Here is a 21,617-nt window from a genome sequence, read left to right as displayed (position 1 = left end):
AGTTGAGTTGAGTGGTTGTTCTGGGATTTACATGAGATATAGTACTTGGGTTCTCAGAATGATTCTTAAGTCATCAGAGATAGGGAAATCACAAAATATTATTGGAAACCCCCTAAATTCACTTTAAAGTAGAGAATTCAAAATTATCTGCAATAGATAGCCGTTTCTTCAGTCAAGCATTTGATGAAGTGGTTGGCTGTGTTTAAGCATGGGGACCCATAAAAGATAGAGATCTTGAAACTGGAGAATGACACTGCCTATGATAGGATGCTCGTGGCATGAGCAGCAAGCAGAGACCATCACCTCTTACCTGTTACAATGCCCGTTATCAAAAAGACAAGAGATAACAAGGGTTGGCAAGGATGTGGGAAAAAGAGAACCCTTGTGTACTGCTGGTGGAAATATTAATTGGTACAGCCACTATGGAAAACAGTGTGGAGATTCCTCAAAAAATTAAAAATAGAGCTACTATGTGATCCAGCAAGCCACTTATGGATATCTACCTGAAGAAATGAAGTCACTATTTTGAAGAGGTATCTGCACTCCTTTGTCCATTGCGGCATTATTCATGATGACCAATACATGGAAACAACCCAAGTGGCCATCAGTGAATGATTGGATAAAGGAAATGCAGTATGTATACAGAATGGAATGTTGTCCAGCTATAAAGAAAAGGATGGAAATCCTGCCATTTTCTACAATATGGATGGACTTTGAGGGCTAACTTGAAATAAGTCAATGAGAGAAAGGCAAGTACTATATGATCTCACTATACGTGGAATCATAAGAAGCTAAATTCATAGAATCAGAGAACAGAATGGTGATTTCCAGGAGCCTAGGGATGAGAGAAGTGAGAAATATTGCTCAGAGGGTACATACTTCCAATTATTAGAAGAATAAGTTCTGAGAACAGAACTCCATGCCGTGGCATAGAGACTATAGTTAACAGTTCTGTATTATGTACTTGAAAGTTGCTAAGAGAATAGATGTTAAATGTTCTCACCACACACAAAAAAACGGTAATTATGTAGGGTGAGAATGAACCTTATTGTGGTAATCATTTTATAATGTATATGTGTATCAAAGCATCATTTTCACCCCTGAAACTTCCACAATGTTCTATGTCAATTATATCTCAATAAAAAATAATATAATGTTTACCCATGGTAAAAAATAAATAAAAGCAGGGACTCACAGGAAACAGTTCATTTCTCCAAACTCCTGCCCTCTCTGAGATATACTCATTCCAGAGCCTACTCTCACTGAGATGAATGGTGAGTGAAATTGCTCTCATTACATAGGTTATTTTAACCTGCCCTCTCACCCTTCTTCTTCTTTCTAGCTCTCTCTGGACATGAATGTACAAGTGAATTTGGGCAAGATCAATTGTGTATATGATACAATCTCATGTTGTACAGGAGAGAACTTTGTAAATTATAAAGCAACAAGGAAGTATTAGTTACTATTACACTTATCTTCTATTACCCTTAGGACCAAGCACAGTTCTGAGCCATAAAAAACACTCAGTAACACTCATGGATAGCTGATTTAATTTTGGCTTGACATTTTAACATTAGATTGAAATCTTGCTTAAAATATATCCATAGAGAGATTGTTATTCGGATTGACACCGAACTGAAAAACACACTTTCTATCAGTTCTATAAATAACTTAGTAACTGGGAATTTGAAGTTGTTTTGTTTTTTTTTTTTTAAGTACAGTCAGCTATAAAAAAAGGGAGAAATAGTAAAGCAAAAGCACGAAAATAATGTTTCACCCTAAAAAAATACAGGTACTCAATTTACATTATAGCATATAAAACCATCTTTGTATGTCTTCAAGAAATCAATTAGTTTGACCTTTTAGTTACGCTAATGGTTTTAAAGAGACTTACTAGAATTCTTTGTATTATACTTTATTTTGAGAGTACTATAGTATACACCCATGTAAGATATAAACCACTCAACAATCACAAGCAGAATAAAGATGTGCTGTTGAAGCAAGCCATACAAAGAGTAAATGATAAAAGGAAAGGAGGGGGAGGGGAGAGAGTGGAACCATAGAAGCAGTTTGTGTTCAGAGTGAAAAGCCTGTTAGCAATGTATGCAAGGAGAAGCCAGAAGACATTTAAGGGTGTGTTCTTGGTAGTGGGTAAAAAAACAAGACTATTTAAAGTGCACTTACGGAGGTGGGAATGGCATAAAAGGTTAATATTACAAAGAGAGAAGTTAAGCAGAGGGAATGACTAGTATAAAAAGAAAGGCAAAACATAGAGATGATGAATGAACAATTATGGGTAGGACAGACATTATTAAACCCTTGAAAGTGACACCAAAGAACCTAAGGGCCCTATGAACAAAGAACAGGAAGCTGTGTGAGCGCTTTGAGGAAGGTAGGCAACTGTGACTTATGTTTCTCCAGGTAACATGTCCCCACTCACGGCACTGGAGAAAAGGGGCATCTGTGTGCTGTAACCACCCTTCACTTTCACCTTCACTTATCCCTACAGCAAATATTTATGTAGTACTTCCCTGTGCTGAGGATACAAAGTCAACAGGACTAAGAAAATGATAGGTGGTATTTATCGATTGTATTGATCCTATTTCACAGGTGGAAAAGCTTGCCGTTTTAGACAGTTTATTGGACCCTCAAATAGGTCTTTTTTTTTTTTCTGTTAAATAATAAAAATAGTTTTGTTTTGTTTCCTTTATAGCCATGTTCCTTTTGGAGACCAGTGGTATTTATGTATTTTTTAAATTCATTATTGTCTTAAATGCCAATTTTAAGTTGTTTTAATCAAGTAAGAATTTTCCTAATAAGCGAGATAAGAGAGAAAGCAAGAGATCACAACAAACCACACTATTGGGAGTGGGTTTGTCTCAGTTCTTTAGTTGCCTCAACAGAATCTGCCCAGAAATATGGCTATATATTTTTTAAAAAATAATCTACCCATGGGGCACCTGGGGGTCTCAGTCGGTTAAGTGCCCGACTTCAGCTCAGATCATGATCTCACGGTTCATGGGTTTGAGCCCCGCGTCAGGCTCTGTGCTGACAGCTCAGAGCCTGGAGCCTGCTTCGGATTCTGGGTCTCCCTCTCCCTTTGCCCCTCCCCCTATTCACTCTCTGTCTCTCTCAAAATTAAAATAAAACATGTAAAAAACTTAAAAAAAATAATCTAACCATGAAATTGAACCACAGAGTCCATTTTCTTATCTACAATATAGACAATAAGTGGAAAAACTGTCATAAGAATGTTTTTGGTGCAATAAATTCACTGCCCTTCACATTTGTTACTCATAATTTGAGTCCAGGAAAGGAACCAAAATAGGGCATAAGATTTTGACCATCAGTTTCTAAAAGAAGGAACTTTTAGTGAAAATTAACATATATAGCAACACTTGGCAAAGATTCGAAGACTTTGGGAGGGCCCTGCCCACACTCATCATCAAAGCGTGTGTTGTATTTGTTCACCTAATCTTCCCATATTTTCTCTAGATATTTTCACTTTAAAATAGACAATGTTTGGAGACAGAGTAGGAGAGATTATGCAAATGTATGAATCTTAATGAGAAGTTCATTATTGAACATTTGACATGAATTTCAAGAAATGATAAAAGACCCTGGGATTTACGAGACTTAAAAGAAAAATCTCTGCTCCTGAGAACTTGGAAATTGCCAGTAAAAGAACTGAGACCCAAATGACAGAAGATAATGTATAAACCAGATTACATTATGCCCTATGGTAATGAATAGGAAGCAGGGCACAGCGATAAGCTTGGAATGATGATCAATAGTTGGAATACTGAGATAGGCAAGAAGGTAATTAGGCCCATTATGGACACAGTTAGCACAGATAACATAATTTGGGAAATTCTACATTTGGATATTATGGGGAACTTTTTTTCTAAGCTAATGGATTTGCAATGATATCTATTAAAGCACATAAGACATTTTGCCTCTAGGGAAACAACAACAAAAAAATCAAATATACAAAATTTTCAGTTAAGTGTAATCTAAAATAAAAAGACAAAGCGGGATATATTGGAACATAAAGTGGTGTTGTGACTTCCTACTTGGAATTTATAATAATTTTTCATTCAAACAGTTTTAAGGCTGTTAATTTCACATCACAACTCCCCATGAAGCAAGTAAAGCATTTCCGTTGTATTTGCCCAAGTTCATTGCTCATAATACAGCAATGCCAAATTGATAATGAAAGTAAGCTATCTTGCCGAATTCCCGGCCTTCTTAAGTTTCACGCTGTGACCCCTGAATAGCACTGCAATCATTTTGATCCCCAATTTACTACTGGGCACAATTCCTTTATTTTAGAGGGAGGGGCAATAACTTAATTAATTTTCACTAAGTGCCTTGAGGGCCATTGATGTTATTGAAATGTGCAAATTAATACATTATTTATTTTTAATTTATCATAAGTATTTATTAATTATAAAGCTCTAGCTGGGAGAAAAACTTGCCATGCATCTGAAAGTGAGTACTTTACCCCAAATAATTTCTTATGTTCTAATAAGAATGTATTGGAAGAAATTTCATCAATAATGGAAGATCCAATTACTGGTCTTCTGGATTAAGGCATTCTTTTATTGCAAGATTTTAATGCTAGAATGGGAAGTTCAAATATTGCCAATGAAATCTCAGACTAATTAAATGATTATAGCCTTAAGGAAAGGGCAACCAACACTCCACTTGCAGTCCTCCCAATGATAGCCTCTATCTGCGAAGAACAGATGGGTGCATATACCTTATTTCAAATGAAAAAAAAAAAATGTAAGGAGCTGTTTGAAAAATCAGTTCAACTTTGGAATAAAAAAGGAATGACATTATTTCTTTATGAAGCCTTTTTCACCTTTCTGCTGCAGGAATGGCTTTATGGTTTTATTGAAGAATGCAATGGTAGACCGAACCAAATGAATTGTGTGGGCCTTCACTTACTCAGATGTTCACATGTGGCACAGAAGTAACAGTGACGATAATTATCACTACTGCTTTGTGAGCGCATACTATGTGCCAGATACTCCTCCACGCTTGTCCTACCCTATTTTTGCAGATAAGGAAACTGAGGCACTGAGGTTAATAACTCAGGAAATAGGTGGCAGAGTAGGGGGTGGGGGGCTGTTTCATGACGTCCCCTCTTAGTCACTCACTGTTAACAATGCTCTAGATTTTTATTCTGTGTTATGCTAATCACCTCCCTGTAGGGAAACAACAGCAGTCTGCAGCCATAGGGCAGGAGCAGGAATCCAAGACTGAGTCAGAGAAACGGAGGTCCATATCCAAACAATCGTTTAGGAAGGACTTTCTATTTTGTAATATGCTGACATGGGACTTGCTACCTAGAAGCTGGGAGTAGTGGTTTCTCAGTGTGTTAAGGGTCTGTTCTATAATGGCACCTGTTGACGCAGACAGTAGCTTTCATGCCACCTGTTCCATGCCTGTGGGAGAAAGCGTGGCACAACCCCTTTAAATCTTTAGTCTTGTGTGTGTCCATTCTCTCTATAATACTGCGGTTTTCTGTATGACAGGGAATGGTGACTATGTCTAAGGATTGGTGGGACCAAAGGACAAGATCCTGAAATTGCCCTCTACTCTTTGTGGGGAAAGCTTCTGGGCCTCAGTGAAGCCAATCCTTCCTTCATTTGGGAACAGATGAATCTTCGAAAGTACTTTAACATCTTTTAAAACCAATGTCAGTGAGGTATCTCTTTGAGGCTTTTATTTTCAGGAAAAATTTGGCACATGGAACTTCCAGCATATTTGTATTACACCACCTTGAGAATAATGTTCACCATGTAAGATCCCTCTTTTAACATTCTAGATAACTGTAGTGTCATTTGTTTAAAGAAGTTTGTATATATCAAGTTCGTGTTTCTGACAGAAAGACACGTTTATCTGGATCGCAGAGAACGTGGTCACTGGATATAGAAGTCAGAAGTTAAAATAATAAAGCTTTGCTAATAAAGTTTGAAGGAAGATTTATTCCTTGGCATTCGCAAGTAAGGTTGGCCTGGAAATCATTCACTGAAGAGTCATATTAAGATTAGTTCTGTAGATGCTCGAAATGGAACAAGTAAATGCTCAAATTTGGACAGAGTCCCCCCACTCTGAGACTGATAACATATGGCATTCATAGATCACTCTCTCAGATAATTGTTTAAAATCAACCACGGCCAGTATCACATTGACTACAGAAGAAAATATAAGGAGTCATCATATTTGGGGATGACTGCAATGGGCCAGGGTAACTGAGGTTTTGAATTTGATTAATCACTTTATACTACCCTTTCAGAGAGACCTCTACTTTTAATGGGAGCCTAGAAAAAAATGTAATCCGTGCCACTGATTAGGCTAAAAATAGGCAGTGAGTCTTCCCATTCTAAAAGCTATAGAATTTCCTAGGTAGTGTCAACCTACATTTGAATGGGCGAGGGTAAGAATAAGGGAAGAGGAATTGAATGTGACCATTTATTGCACTCCATACAATCTTTGCATGGTAGGGTACTTTATTCCAAGTGTTTTGTTGGAATTTGGTGCTGATAACCATCAACTGACATAATAATCCTTCCCACAACCAGTAATATAACCTTGAGCTTCTGTCGGAAGCCCTGGGACATCTAAAGGAGATGTGAGACCCTGCTCAAGTCCCACGTCAGAGTCTCCTTTCACTTGGAAAATCAGTTCAGTGCCCCCTGGGAGTCCTTGCAAAGACTCTCCTGATTTCAGATGTTCCTCTCTCATATCAGTCTGCCCCTGCTACATCCTGTTGACTCCCCAGGAATAAATGTAAACACTTTTTCCAAGCCTCAAAACCCTTGAGCCCACATTTACAACCTAGAACTCATCACTTTTTGCTTTTAATTTTACTACATACTACATCCAGTAAAGCTAGGTGTAATTGTGGCCAACATCAGTTGGTACTTCTGATTTGTGGCTTCTGTTTATTTTTGTAGGGTGAATTAATTGCTGGCTCTATTAATCCTGCAAAATCCATGAATCCTTAATGTTCAGTTTGCTTAGAATGAGTAACAATGTATTTGTTTCTCCTCAAATATGACTTCTTGCTGAGCTGCTTTTAGATAGTGTGCCTTATATCTTAGATGATTTATTCACTTTCATGTTCTCTAGAATTTATTGCTAAAGGTTGACGTGAATACTTACAGTTTGGGCTCTAATATAATCTCCTGAATGGCAATTAATAAATAAAAGATGGTTACTACTGTTGACAGAGGAACTAAGCTTTCTCAGATAATGTTCTTCATCTTCTTGTTTTCACCAAACTTCATGTCAGACTTCCCCAGGTCTTGATGGTGTAAAATATTTCCTGTAAACTCCAAAGGTTTACTGTTGCTTCAATACCCCAAACCTCTATGTTGCCTTTTGTTTTCTTGTCAAAAATGATCTTATCCAATTTCTGTTTCTTCAACTTACCTTCCTTCCTGAGAATATTAGAAATATGCCTCTTTCTGGATTTAGTAGTAACATGTTCTCAGTATTTATGACTCACAAGTAGCATCTGAAATTTGTTCCTGAAATTTCTGGTACTTTTTTTTTCCACTTGATCTCATCTCTGTTGGGTTGATTAAAGATACACTGTTGCCTGTAAAATGCAGTGTTTGTTGTCATCATGTATATTGTTCAAGGTGCAAAATCGCCTCCTGTAAGCTAACGGCGAAACTGTAAAAACAACATCTGGTCTTTGTGTTTGCCTGCTTGACTAATCTTATCCGGGCAAATCTAGACTAATGCTCTTATTCTAGAGATGAGGACTCTGTGGGCCAGTGTCAGTAGCTTGACTCTAATCAAGTAGAAGGCAGAGGCCAAGTGTATCTGTAGGCAGTACAGAGCAGAAATGCTGAAGTTAGACTGCCTGAGGACAATTCCCAGTTCTGACGCATATGGAGTGTGTAACTTTATACCAGTCATTTCACTTCTCTGGGCATGAGTTTCCTCATCTGTAAAATGGGAAAGCAGCGCTACTGTAAGGACCGTAGTGAGGTAATGCAGGTAAAGCACTTAGAACAGGACTAAGCATGCTGTGCAATTAGCTATTACAATTATTGTCATCATTCTGATTACTTATAACATATTCAGAACATATGCAAAAGAGTGTATTATTATGTAGCTCTGTGTGTGTGCGTGTGTGCATTAGGCCTTTGCTGCACTGCAGTATTCCTTGTTTTGCTTAACACTGGGTTAAACTGGCAGCAGCGTTCATGGTAGCGGCCATAGGAGAAGCAAAAATAGTGATGATAGTAAGAAAAGATGGTGTGGCTTATTGAGCCCTACTCTGTTTTAGGCATTGAGTTAGGTACTTTTATGTACCTAATCCTTAAAGCGTTCTCCATCTGCATCTATTGAAATACTGCAAAGTAGTTCATTCCCAGAAATGCAAATGTAGCCTCTGTGTGGTAATAATGTTCATAACTGGAGAGGATCATGAGCTTTAGCCCTGGTGGAAAAGGGCCCTGATAGAATTCCTTCCATCTTTAAAATAATCTTTGTGCTGCTGGTATTTAGATAGCCTAATCCTGCCGTAGACAACCAGAAGCCTGGCTGTGGCTGGGGATGGAGGTCACGGCATGAGTGAAAGGGGGCAGGTATGCAGGGAGAGCCAGTGTAAATGAAAAATATTGTATATCGGAAAACAAGCTACTAAAATTCACTTAGTTTTTTTTTTTCTTTTTGGACTTATATATTATATTTAAATATTACTTCTTTTCTAGATACCCAAATAGAAAGACAATTTGGAACAATAAGCATTGACACAGACAAGTTGTTTTCTTTCTTGCTTTGCTTTATTTATTTATTGACTAAATAAATTGCCTTCATGATACATTAATAGCCACTAGAGTAAAGTGTTTAATCACAAAAATTACAATCACTTCAATGCTCTTTGATTTCCTTGCAGTATATTACTCAATAATCATAAAAATAGTGGTGGAAATAATAAAAGCTAGAATGTAGGGAACATTTGGGATGTGCACTGTGAGAAGCGCTCGTCATCTCAGATGCCCTGCGTGTGTGTGTGTGTGTGTGTGTGTGTGCACATATACACACAGTCTCATACATATAGTCTCCAGATACTGCTGGAATCTTTCAAACTCATATATATCTGTGTATGTCTGCATATATGCACATATGCACATTTATTTAATATATATCATCGTGTTAAATCTCACCACAACTTTATAGAAAAGGAAAGTAAGCCTCCAAGAACTCAAACCACTTGTTCCAAGTCACAAAAAAGTTGGCACACCTGGGGTTTAAGCCCCAACCCTACGTACTCAACACCCCCTTTTGTAAGATGCTCAAACAAATATTTTTGGAACAACAGACTTTCCCACTACGCCACACTGTCTCATTTGGGAAAGGGTGACTTTTTGCCTTTTCTTTTCCAGAATCTCCGAGCAAAGATTTCGGTCCAACTCTGGGGTTGAAAAAGTCCAGTTCCTTGGAGAGTCTACAGACCGCGGTCGCTGAGGTCAGGAAGAATGAACTTCCCTTCCACAGACCCCGGCCACACATGGTTCGTGGCCGTGGCTGCAATGAGAGCTTCAGAGCAGCCATTGACAAATCCTACGATGGACCCGAAGAGTTAGAAGCTGGTAGGACAAAATGCTTCCTTCCCGGGTTTCTGCATCTCAGTATTATCCACGAATCATGGGCAAGAATGTATGCTTAACTACGAAGAAAAATGATTTAGGGATCACAATTATATTTTTGATATTAAAAGTAATTCATTTTCCTGATGTGTTTTGCCCTTTGGCTTAACGAACATGGAATTGGGTAACACAATATGCAATTTATTTGACAGTGCAAATATGCTAAAGAAATGTTCTCCTTCACCTTCTTACAAGGACCAACTGTCATTTACCCTTAGGGTAGGAGCAGTAAGTATGCATTTCTTGACATTCTTATTGAAGTCATTAGAAGCAGCATCAACCTGAGGACTGACTGCATTAATTGGGCAGAAGCAGTTAGGTTACATTTGTGCTCAGAAACCTCTCCTGGAAATACACTCGCCCTGTTTGTTTCCCAGCATATGGGCTTTCTGAGCCGATCATGGTTAACAAGCTGGCTTTCAGAGATATTAGTGTTTTACCACATATCAGACCTTTCATACCACCGGCCAAACCACCAATTGGTCCCCACTCCCAACATCAAACCTTGCTCGAAGTAACCAGATTTCGGCAGTTGTCTCTTCAAAGGATACACGTAGCCACGTGGAAGGGTAGAACTCTGGAAGGCCTTATTCATTCTTCTGCATTTTACATTTGAACTTTTCTTGATATACTAACGGAAAGTGCCCCTGACCACGTGTATTGATTTTTCTCTCCGTACAGACGGTCTGTCTGATAAGAGCTCTCGCTCCGGCCAAGGAGCTCTGAATTGTGAAGCTGCCCCTCAGGGGAGCTCTGAGCTAGAGGACGTGGAAAATAAAGCCAGGAAAATCAAAAAACCAAAAGAGAAGGAGAAGAAGAAGGAAAAAGGCAAAATGAAAGTCAAGGAGAAAAAGCTGAAAGAGGAAAACGGAGATCCTGAAAGGAAAATAAAGAAGAAAGGATTTGGTGCCATGCTGAGGTATGGACTCGCTGTGAAAGTACCACAGGATTCTTTTGCTTTCTGGCTTCTCCTGGTGAGATCGCTCATCTGTGTGCACCCAGGAAAAAGTCAGGCTTTCCCTCCTTTTTAGCCAAATGGGAAAAATCTGAATTGCGAATGTGCTTGTTCCTTTTCTGCAGAAGCAGAAGGAGCCTTCTTGGGTGGCTCCGGAAGCTCGTGGTGATGGCAGGAGGCTGTTACAAATTTGTTGTGAAAGGAAGGCTAATGCCTGGTAAAGATACGGGCAGTGCCCGCGGTCCTTGGTACCAAAGCGTTATGCGGGTAAATTGAACGCCTCTTCCATCCGTACAGGGAAAGCAAGAGGCGAGGAAGTCCCCAGCTGCTGCCTCTACAACACCTGCTGGGAGTTAGAGAACACAGGGTACTGAACCGCCCTCACCTGCCGCGTAGTGGTAGGTGTGTGCGTGGCCGGGCCTGCGGGTGCATCGGCTCTGAGCCATGGAAGCCCTGTGGTCAGTGGACATGTCACTGGATCTGAAGTCAGATGAGCCTGTTCTTGGTCCGTGACCCTCCTCACACAAGCCGCTGGGCTTCACATGTCGCCCTGAGTCTTACTGTGTTCCTTTTCACAGTGAGGCGAGCATACACGCTCTCCCAACTCAGCGGGGCAGGGGCACGAGATTCCATATGCAGCCAGCCTGTCCAACGGGCATGGCTCAGCAGGGCACAGTCAGAAAAGCACTTTGTCTCTTCTCCTACAGCTGCTCCCAGATCTGCTTTGTTGACACTGACAGAGTGTCCACAATTTGATGACGTCACTCCAACCGATGGCTTTCTGGTCGCTTTGGGGATTAAAACTGCCTCTGCGTCAGGGTCTAAAATGCCAGTCTAATGTTCTCGAAACTTCCCGGTCCTGCCCCTCAAGCCTCAACCCCAAGGAGGGGCCCCACGATGTGGTGGTAGATTCCACCTTCTCCTGCTTCTCAGTCTGTGGACCCAGCGGGGAGGGAAGGAAGGGCCTTATTAAAATAGTGGTGGAGTTGTGCTCAAACAGGTGTCTGGATCTGGCATAATCTGCTGACGGGGGCCTTTGTGGGCTATTTTTGTAGATTTTTCAGGAGTTCCTTATTGCCGCTACCTAGGAGATACATTTCCCACTGACCTCCTGAGACCCTCTGGCCCTTCATCTCTGACCTCACACAGCACACCCGGAGGCCTCCTTCCCCCCACCCCTGGCGGAGAGACTGTGATGGTGGCAGTTCGAGATGGCTGTAGCCTAACCCTCCTTCTGCAGCATCCACTTGGCTCGCTGGAATTGCTGAGCTCTTGCCCCCCCCCAAAGATAGAAACACAGCCTCTTCTCGTTGCTCCCCTCTCTCCTCATCCTGCCGTAGGGATGCCCCAACCAGCCTGGCACGTTCAGACTTCTCTATGGCAGAGCCGAGCCCCATTTTGTGCCTCCCTAGCTCGACAGCCACGTCCCAAACCCTTGCAAGCTCTCATGCATGGGGAAGGGAGCGGGTCAGTAAATGTTTGCAGGTCTCAAGCAAACAGGTAGGAAGGGGGATTGCCGTCTCCTCTACAGCCTTCACATTCTCTCAGGGGTGTTCTTGCAGCCTTCTTATTTATTTTATTGGGGGTGTGAGGGGGAGACACCCCTTTGCATTACTTTCTGTATTCCTGTAATTCTCCATCACAGAAAATCCCTCTCTCAGGGTCTACTTTTCCATGGGCTAAAGGTGAGAGGTGAGAGGTGATGCTGGCTACTTCTTATTAAGCCCCTAGGAGATGTCTCTGTCAAGAATGCTGGGTGGCATTTGTCATCAGATGTTTTCAGTTTGGGATTTTTCAACTGAAATTTCAGACAGAAACGCAAGTTCCGTTCCATGTCTGTTATTCATATATAACACATGAACATAAATATAATCTGTTATTATATATATATAAATATGGAAAGAGAGAGAGAGAGAGATATCTTGAAATTGCAATGTCACATTTAGGCAATGCAGATAATACTGACACGGGGGGACAAATTTCTCAGTAGGCATTGGTTTGTTTTTCCTGGTGGTCTCTATAGACTCTGTCTTTCCAGTTGACATTTTGAATGTTAAACTTGCCCTTTTTCCAGGTAATTATTATGATTGCCAGAATTTGAGGGCTATGCTTTAAGCATCCTGATAATAATGACACACACAATACAAATATATAGAGAGAATTGCCTTTGAATTTATTTATGGAGCTCAGAGGTTAACAGTGCAGGCTCTGCATGGGGAATGCTAAATTCAGTCCCGGCCTTTCTACTTCTCTTTCTAGGTAGCATTGGGCACATTATTTAATCTCTGTGCCTCAGTTTCCTCATCTGAAAAATGAGAATTAGAATATACCATTATGATGAGAATTATATTGGTTTGGTTACACGTAACATGCTTAGAATGGCACCTGGCAAGACATACACATTCAATAAATGTTAATTATTGTGGTAAGCAGAATAATGGCCACCTAAAGATGTCCATGTCCCAAACCCTGATACCTGTGAATGTTATGTTGCATGACAAAGGCAAATCACGATGCAGATGGAATTAAGGTTCAGCTGACCTTAAGATAAAGGTGCTTATCCTGGATTTCCACCAATGGCCCACGGTGATTACATGGAGCCTTAAAAGTAGAAGATGTGGCTATGGAAGGAAGGTACAGAGGAATGCAACATTGCTGGCTTTGATTTGGAGGGAGGTGGCCATGAGCCACGGAATGAGGGCAGCCTCTAGAAGTTGGGAAGGACAGAGGAGTGGATTCTCTCTGGAAAGCCTCCAGAAAGGAACGTAGCCTGCCAAATCCTTAATTTCAGCCCATTTCTATTGTTTAAGCCACTAAGTTCATAGAAATTCTTTTTACAGCATCAATAGAAAACTAATACAGTTGTTATAATTACTATTACTACTTCTACAATATCGTACTCATTTATAAGGAAACAATTTCCTCTTTAATATAAGGTGTTAAAGAAAAAAACCGTAACGATTTAACTAAAGTAGGCTATACATATAAAAACTGTTCGAACTTCACATATCCCATTTTCTAGAATATTCCTAAATCAAGCCTTAGCTCTGTGTTTCATTTCAGATGCTTTGATTTGGCACGTTCAGGCCCCGTTGCCCATAATTCAGAGACAGCTATTCTTTGTGTTGCCCAATAGACGCCATATTGGCCTGTGCTGGAAATCACAGGCCCTAGAGCCTTTCGACATCTAGCAACTCCGCTTTGTTTCCTTCTCCTGTTTTAGCAAAATTAAGATCTGAAAGGTGGTGTTTGATTTTATCTCCAGTGTAAAAATAGCAACTGTTTTCCATAGCCTTTTGCGTCTGAGTTTGCGAGCATATTGGAGTTGCTGCTACATGCACACTTTCAACAGCAAAGAACACAAAAGCTGTTACCATTAGCCAACAGATTTTGCTTGAATTCTCATCTGTTGCTCAGATGCTATTGACTTAGTTTCTTTCTTATTTAAAAAAGATTGATCGCTTTAAGCTTCCCTAGGAGTTGGGTGTGTGGTTTAAATATGTATTATTTTTTCCATTATCTGTGTTCGCAGCCACTCTCCCGACATGGAGCTTTAACGTAGGATGTTGCCCCTGTGCCGTGCACAGTGGCACCTGGCCGAGGGCACGAGTGGGGACCGAAATGGCCTCCCTCCCTTCACCAAACCACGCGCCATGAAGGAGCGAATGTGTTAGCAGTGGCTTTGCTCTCGCTTGTAAAAAGCTAAGTGTTGTGTGCTTTTCTGATATCAGCTGGTCCATTTGTGTTAATGATATGTAGTCGTATGGTTTAGCTCGTTAGTTAATTTGACCTCCTTCTGATCCTTTTGAAAAACTTACGGGGATCTCATTAATTCATACCTTTCAATGTGTGGTCTGGTTCCAGTATGCTTTGCTGATTTCAGAATTACCTCCTCGTAGATTCAACTGTGGCTCTTACACAGGCCATGAATTATGATGGCAAACTATGCAGATCAAGAACCTACCCACTTTCCTAGTTTCTCCGAATCCTGTTTACCTGCTGTTGAAAGAGAACGTTAGGGGATCGAGGCGCTTCAATTTTTTCATCATGTGTCTGGCTTCCTTAGGGCATTGTACTCTTCATGGCAATACCCGCTACCATGCCTGTGGCTCCTTACAGCTCCTTGCAATCTGAGGCTCAGACCCCCTCAGTACACAAGCCAAATGCTGTCAGCCCCAGGCTGCTTTCCTGGGCTCTAGCAGATATTTTCTAAACATTGAAGAGAAATATCCTTTAGCTAACAAAATCTTGCCCAGTCTAGAGTGGAAAGCCTAGCGTTCAGTCCCTGATTTCTTAATTATTTAATAGCCTCGTGGATCTTTATGTTCCTTAAACTGAATTCTGTCACAGATCTGTATTTAAAATCCACTCCTTTATATCATACTTGGCTGTTGTTTCCTTTTGATAGTATAGGCCACTCACTTCAAAGACCTTTGAATTATCAACTTGTGCTGGACCCTGAACGGAAAACTTTGACCTCGATCAAGTTCCTTTTCTATACTCTTTGTGCCATTTGGTACCAGAAGGAAGCGTGCCTAGTAAACTCCTTGTTGACTTTCCTTTGATTAGCAAATAACAAAGTGCTAAACCTGCCAATAGAAAACGTCACCTCTGTTTCAAAAATTTGTTTGCCCATAGTCATTTGATTAATAATGTATATTGAATGCTTACTCTTTGCCAAGCACATTCATAATGACTCTTCATTTATTCCACATTATCTATCAAAGGCTTATTTTGCATCAGGCACTGTTCTAGTCACTAGGCATACACCAATGAAGTCCTTGCTTTTATGGTGTTCTTTGGGTTTTTTGTTTTGGTTTGGTTTGGTTTTTTTTTTTTTTTTTTTTTTTTGGTTTTAATGAAGGAAAATTCAAAGACTTTTGAATGTCTTACAGTGAGTGTAAAACCAAACAAGCAAAATATCACATAAACATGTAAATTACTTGTAGCAATGGATTTCCCAGGGAGAGGTGAGACATTTGGCTGGGATGGATACCTCTGGGACAAAGCACTACCTTGTCAACTTGAGGGAATCAATAGTCAATTTATTTGGTGCTGAACAAGACAGCCAGGCTGTGGCTCCTGCGTAATTTGCATTCCAGTGACGAGGAGAGAATAAACAAGTAACTCAAAATAATTGAGATTATTTCAGACTGTAGCAGGTGTTATGAAGAAGGTAAAGTCAGAAGGGATGGGGTCATCTCCCCCATAGTAACTAACTGCCTAACAGGCTGTGTATCTGCCCAGGCTCCACTTAATTTCAGCAGATTTGTTATCAGAACCTAGCATGCTGTGGTCCTAAAGCCAAATCATTTTATGCCTGCTCTTTTTTTTTTTCTTTTTCAGCATACGAATATGAGGTTATTTTTAAACCAACCTCACATAAAGCTATAACAAAACGCTAACCCAAACTGTGTCTATTTTAGTACATAAAGGCCTATTACACCTGAAGTAAACATTCTGAAGACATGTGGGCTGTAATCTAAATGGTGGTCTTGATTTGTAGCTGGCTGTGTCAGTGCTATTCCTCCTAGCCCATCAGTTGGATATTCTTTTTTTTTTTTTTATTTTTTAAGTAGGCTCCATGCCTAATGTGGGGCTTGAACTTAACAACCCCGAGATTAAAGGTCACATGCTCTACTGACTGAGCCAGCCAGGTACCCAGTTGGATATTCTTTGTTTCTTAACTCAGGTAAGGTAGGTATACCCCAGTGATACGCTGGCTCAGTTTCTACGTAGAAAAGACTAAATTATGAATCCTAATGACGAGGAATTTTTTTTTTAATCTAGAGGCATCAGCTTTTTATTTCTAACCTTTGGGAATGCTAAAACGTCTGTTTCATTGGTTTTATACTAATATACTGTTTTATTGAAACTAGGGCAACTCTACATAAGGGCATCTTACTGTGGATTGTTTTAAAAGGAGCACCTTCTGGGGCACCTGGGTAGTTGATTTGGTTAAGTATCTGACTCTTGATTTTGGCTCAGTCATAGTGTCATGGTTTGTGAGATCAAGCCCTGAGTCAGCCTCTGCACTGACAGGGAGGAGCCTTCTTGGGATTCTTTCTTTCCCTCTCTTTCTGTCCCTCCCCTGTCTGCACACATGTGTGCTCTTGGTTTCTCTCAAAATAAGTAAATAAACATGAAAAAAAATAAAAAATAAAAGGAACACTTCTGTGCGCACGCACGCGCGCACACACACACACACACACACACACACACACCTTCCTCCATCACCACAAACAACACAGACATCATCACCATTAATTAATACTTAACCTAGTTAAAAACCTTTTCATTACAGCCTCTGTGGCCTTCATTAATCCCTTTGAGTCTCAGTCTACTCAGCAGCGCATGGGACAGTAACACACCTTCTCCAAGTTGTTGTGAAATTGAAGTTAATTGATGTAGGCAAATCTGTCACTGTAGCGCCTGACTTGGTAGGCTTTACTTTTTGTCTTCCTGCGTGGCCTTAGCCAGCCATCAGATTCTGCCTTTGACTTGGAGCCCATTGAATTTCTGTTTCATTTTTTTCCCTCTAATTGCTATTGTGTCATGCTAATCTTTCTTCAGACTGTACAATTTTGTTTAATAAACTATAAGAAGTAATGACATAGCTAAAATCATTCAGTCATTTCTATCTTATAAGCTTTGGGTCACTCCTTTCTAAATATAACTTGAACTGTTTTCAAAGGTCATCTAATTATTTGGTGGTATTGAATACGAATAGAAAATGGACTCAAATGGAGAAACAGGATTTTTTTCTTTTGTATTTTTTTCCTTCATGTATTTTATTTCAGACCAGAGTGTATGGATGGGTTTTGGACTTGATATTCTCAGTGCATGGCTCATAGTTATTTCATTGAGTTGCCTTGGAAGTTGTCTTATAATACATTACCCATAAAGATACATTTTGACTTGATTTTTAAATTAGGTTAGATAGAGACTGAATACTTAAATCTCCAGGGAGCATGACATCTGTCATACATTTTTCCTCTTTACCTTGATCCCATAACGGCTGTTATAGGTCTCATGTACAATAAATGTAATGTGGCTGTGCCTGTCATTACCTCTTTCTAGATAGTGGTTGTAAAATGTCTGGGTATCCCTTCAACTTTATGGGTATGAAGGGTAACCTATCTAATGTAGCCAGGCCAATGAAATTTTAACAGTCATTTCCCCAAAGGCAAAAAGGCCAACAACAAGCTGGAGATAAGGTGCTTTGCTTCATGAAGTAGAGGCCAGTTTGAAACATGAAATTTCAGATGAAACATGAAAGCCAAAGTAGGTCAAACTTCTTCATTCAGCTGCAAGCTGTATACAGAAATACATTGAAAACAGAGAACCTTACAGGATCAGGGCGAAATGGCTACATGTATTGAGCGTGAGAGAAATATATGCCTGGCAAAGAAATACATTTGCATGTCAAAGGATACTTACAGGTACAACCATCCATCCTTTTTCATGGCTCACTACGATTGAGTGAAAAAGGAATAGAAGCTGAAATACATTGAAATTTTATTAGGCTTCTTTTTTGTCTTTTTGGTAACTGCATTTTCTCACCTCACAATGCATCTTAAATTATTTACTTTCTCTTCATAATATGAACCACGAATATTTTGTTTCTTCATTTTACTAATTTGCCAATTTTCCTTTGAGCTAAGTGCCCTAGCAATTTTAATTTTTCATTCAAGTTAGGAAGAGAAATGACCCTCCCCCCCCCCCTTTTTTTTCATTATTACTATCACAGGCCTGGGCTCAGAATGCTACATTTTATGACCAGCAGTGTTGAGCCCGTAATGGAATTGCAAAGTAGAGAGTGTAATATACCGATATTGACTGCCATTAAACCCAGTGGTGTGATAGCTGATAATATTTATATATTTATGTATTATACATCCTAGCTTTTGTTCGTTTGCAACTAAGCACCAGAGAGGAAAATTAGCATGACAATAGGAATAGATTGCAAACAGAAGAACGTAAAGAAGTGGAAGGAGAGCCTCTGGGAATAGGGCAAGTGATAGAAAATGATGAAGATAGAGGCAAGTATGATAACTAAAAAGTATAGATTAAATTTGGATCAAACAAATTTAGGGTGGTGTGGCCAACATTTATTTCTTAAGTCAAAGAAGACCCAGAGACAGATAGGCTGAGTGCATAGACAAATGAGCCGCTGCAGTGCCCCACGCAGAGTTTATTTGGTGTCTGACTTTAGTAATTTTTTTCAGCTGTCACGCATGCCTGCAAATGTTTGTTTATCACTCTATCTGTTTTCTTTCAGTATATGTTCATAGAGCAGCGAGGGGCATAGATGGAGTTAATTAGTATAAAAATGTATGGGTAGCTTGTTTTCAAAATCATTTTAAAAGCTGATTGCTGTTCATCTCCTTTTCTTCCTACCAAATGTAATCTCGATTCCTCCGTCGCTCTGTTTATGACTGTCCAAAGCAAGACGATTTTCTCGTATTTTTCATAATAACAAATGATCACACAGAGTGTCAACCAAAAGGCTTATTTGTGTAATTAGGGTTCTCTTCTTCTCTTAATATGCGTGCACAACTCCCATTAACGGTAATGTGAATTATGAAAGAGCACCGAAGAAAAATAGACCCCTTTATCTCATTACTTTTCTTGGATAATGAGGTTTAGATTTGTTAACAGATCAGAACAAAAGTCCAGTGGAAAAAAGAAAGATGTCGGCTTAACTTTTAAAGAAATTGATATGCTAAAGAGAACTTTCACAGGTGCTAAAGTGGAAGATACACATTAATAAATAAACTTCATTAGCATTTAAGGTGAAATATAATCATTTAAAATGCTGGATTAATAAAATGCAAAGGATTTCCTAATGGACCTATTTGCATACTCATATTAAATAACTAATAAAACATATTAACAGCAAGTTTACTCATATATATAAACACTTACAAGTTCCTAGTTGTGACTGCATTTGCCTAATTTGCTTTGTAGCATGTCCAGCACAATGTCGTGTCCTTGTGCAATGTTTACTTAATACTATTAGATAATGACATGTATAGATTTAATAATTTGCTTGAGGGAAAAATGAAATTAGTTCTTTGTTTAGCACCTTTTATCTGAGAACTTCAATGTAATTTGCTAGCATCCATCTTTAAGATGCATGGGAGATGAGGGTGGCAAATAGTAGCTTTACTTCGCAGGTAATAAAGAATGAGACATTGAGAAGTGAATCTGCCTGCCGAGAGCCAGATTTGAACTGATAATAATACCCAGACCCCTCTTAATCGTTGCTGCTATTGTATTAGCGTCTAAAAATGCATTGACACCAGCCATAATTCTGTATCTACTTTCATACACCCTGTAGAACCCATACTTTTTTTTTTATTTTTGCTATTTGTTGGATTTTCCTGTCTTAAGCCGACCTATGAAGGAGCAATTTAACAATATGAGATGGTTTGTAATTAAGGGAAAAGGCTTGAATCTTTGGCATAATAACCATATAAGCCAGAGTCTTCCCAGAACAATTACAGACAGATAGAGGAGATACACAAATTGAAAAATGGATAAGAGATACACAAATATTATTGGATTGCACATCTAGGACTATTATCTCAACCATGCTAAATAATATCTAACAGGATTTTGGAGGCAATCCAATTTTGCTTCTCCAGCTAGCTGCTGATCATTTCTGCATGGCGGCCTTGCCTCAACCTCAGCTTCAACATGGCTGAAATCTCATGCATCATCCACCCATCTGAGTCACCAGCTCATCCCGACGTTCCTGATTCTGTAGGAGGCACTGCCAGGAATCCCGTGCCATCCAAGAGCCCACTGTCTTGCCAGCAACCCTGCTGATGTGTGCAAAAGACTCTCTTCCATCTCAGCCTCCACCTCCATCATCATTCGCTAACCGTGGTCTTTGTCTTCTATAATGAGGTTGTTTCAACAAACTCCTAACTGCCTGCTTTCTTCCTTTCTTCATTCCAGTTCATCCTAGGCATAGCTAATGGTCATGTATTCATTTGGTGATCAGATATTTAATGAAAACCTTCTCCACTAAAATGCACTGTAGCTTAGTGGCAAGAAACAGATCCTCTGGAGCCAAATCTACTTAGGTTCAAACTCCAGCTACATTTCTCTTTAGCTGTTGGTCCTTCGGCACCTGCTTAACTACTCTGTGCTTAGTTTCCTCTTCTGTAAAATTGGAATAATAATAGCATCTACTTCATAGAATTGCTTTGAGAGTGAATTAGGTGATATATGAAAAACGCCCGGCCCATAAAATGTTCTTAAAATAGAACCAGTTCTGCTCTAGGAGCCAAGAGGTTCCCAATTACCTAGTAGTTCTCAAAATCCAACTGTCCTCTGGAGCCTCTACAGAGCTGGTTACAATTAAAGATCCCTGGACCTTACGTCAGAGGTCTAGGATGAGGCCTGGGTGTCTCGGATGATTCTGATGCAGCCAGTCCTGGGAGCCCCCATATGGGAGCTGTCAGCTCCAAAGTTCAAATTGTTTAGGCTGGCATTCAATACCCTCTATATTCATCCTAATTTATTTTTCTATCATTGTTTTCAACTGTTCCTTTGTGCATACTCACCACTCTAACGGATTACCCAAAACGAGCTTTGCGAAACCCTAAGATAGCACCTCCTCCCTCCCTTTCTCTCTCTCTCTCAGTCCTGCTTTCTCTCTCTGAAGCCCACCTTAAGCCCCATCACCTTTCTGAATCCTTCTTTGAACTGCATGTCTCTTTTTCTCATCAAAACTCCTATGCCCCCTATCTTCTTATTTTGGACTTCCCATAGGCAGGCTTGGGTTTTAGTTCAGGTTTTTACATCTTTGTCTCCTGTCCTCAGTGCGATCAGAAATTCCTCTAAACAAAGTGGCTCCCTCACAACACTTTTCACAGTGTTGGCCCTTACTGAGTTTTTGCTGTCTAACGGCATGATGGTGTGCTAATTAGAATAGACTTATTTGGATATTAATGTGTTGTGCCCTTCAG

At 39.8% G+C, this 21,617-nt stretch overlaps 1 protein-coding gene across 5 annotated transcripts in view; it reads left to right on the top strand.

Annotated features, from left to right (window-relative positions):
* The window catches only part of PARD3B (par-3 family cell polarity regulator beta), a 1,001,728-nt gene that overhangs the window by 697,767 nt on the left and 282,344 nt on the right, over window positions 1–21,617 (top strand). For all 5 annotated transcript variants that reach the window (XM_078450957.2, XM_078450961.2, XM_078450959.2 and 2 more), the window contains 2 exons: window positions 9,417–9,623; window positions 10,362–10,599. In XM_078450957.2, coding sequence (XP_078307083.1) covers window positions 9,417–9,623; window positions 10,362–10,599 — 445 coding nt within the window. The remainder of the gene's footprint in view (window positions 1–9,416; window positions 9,624–10,361; window positions 10,600–21,617) is intronic.

The sequence above is a fragment of the Panthera onca genome, chromosome C1 (assembly GCF_046562875.1).
Source record: "Panthera onca isolate mPanOnc1 chromosome C1, mPanOnc1 haplotype 2, whole genome shotgun sequence".
NCBI classification, from domain to species: domain Eukaryota; kingdom Metazoa; phylum Chordata; class Mammalia; order Carnivora; family Felidae; genus Panthera; species Panthera onca.
Note: the sequence above shows the minus strand (reverse complement) of the source record. Positions and strands in the feature narration are given on the sequence as shown.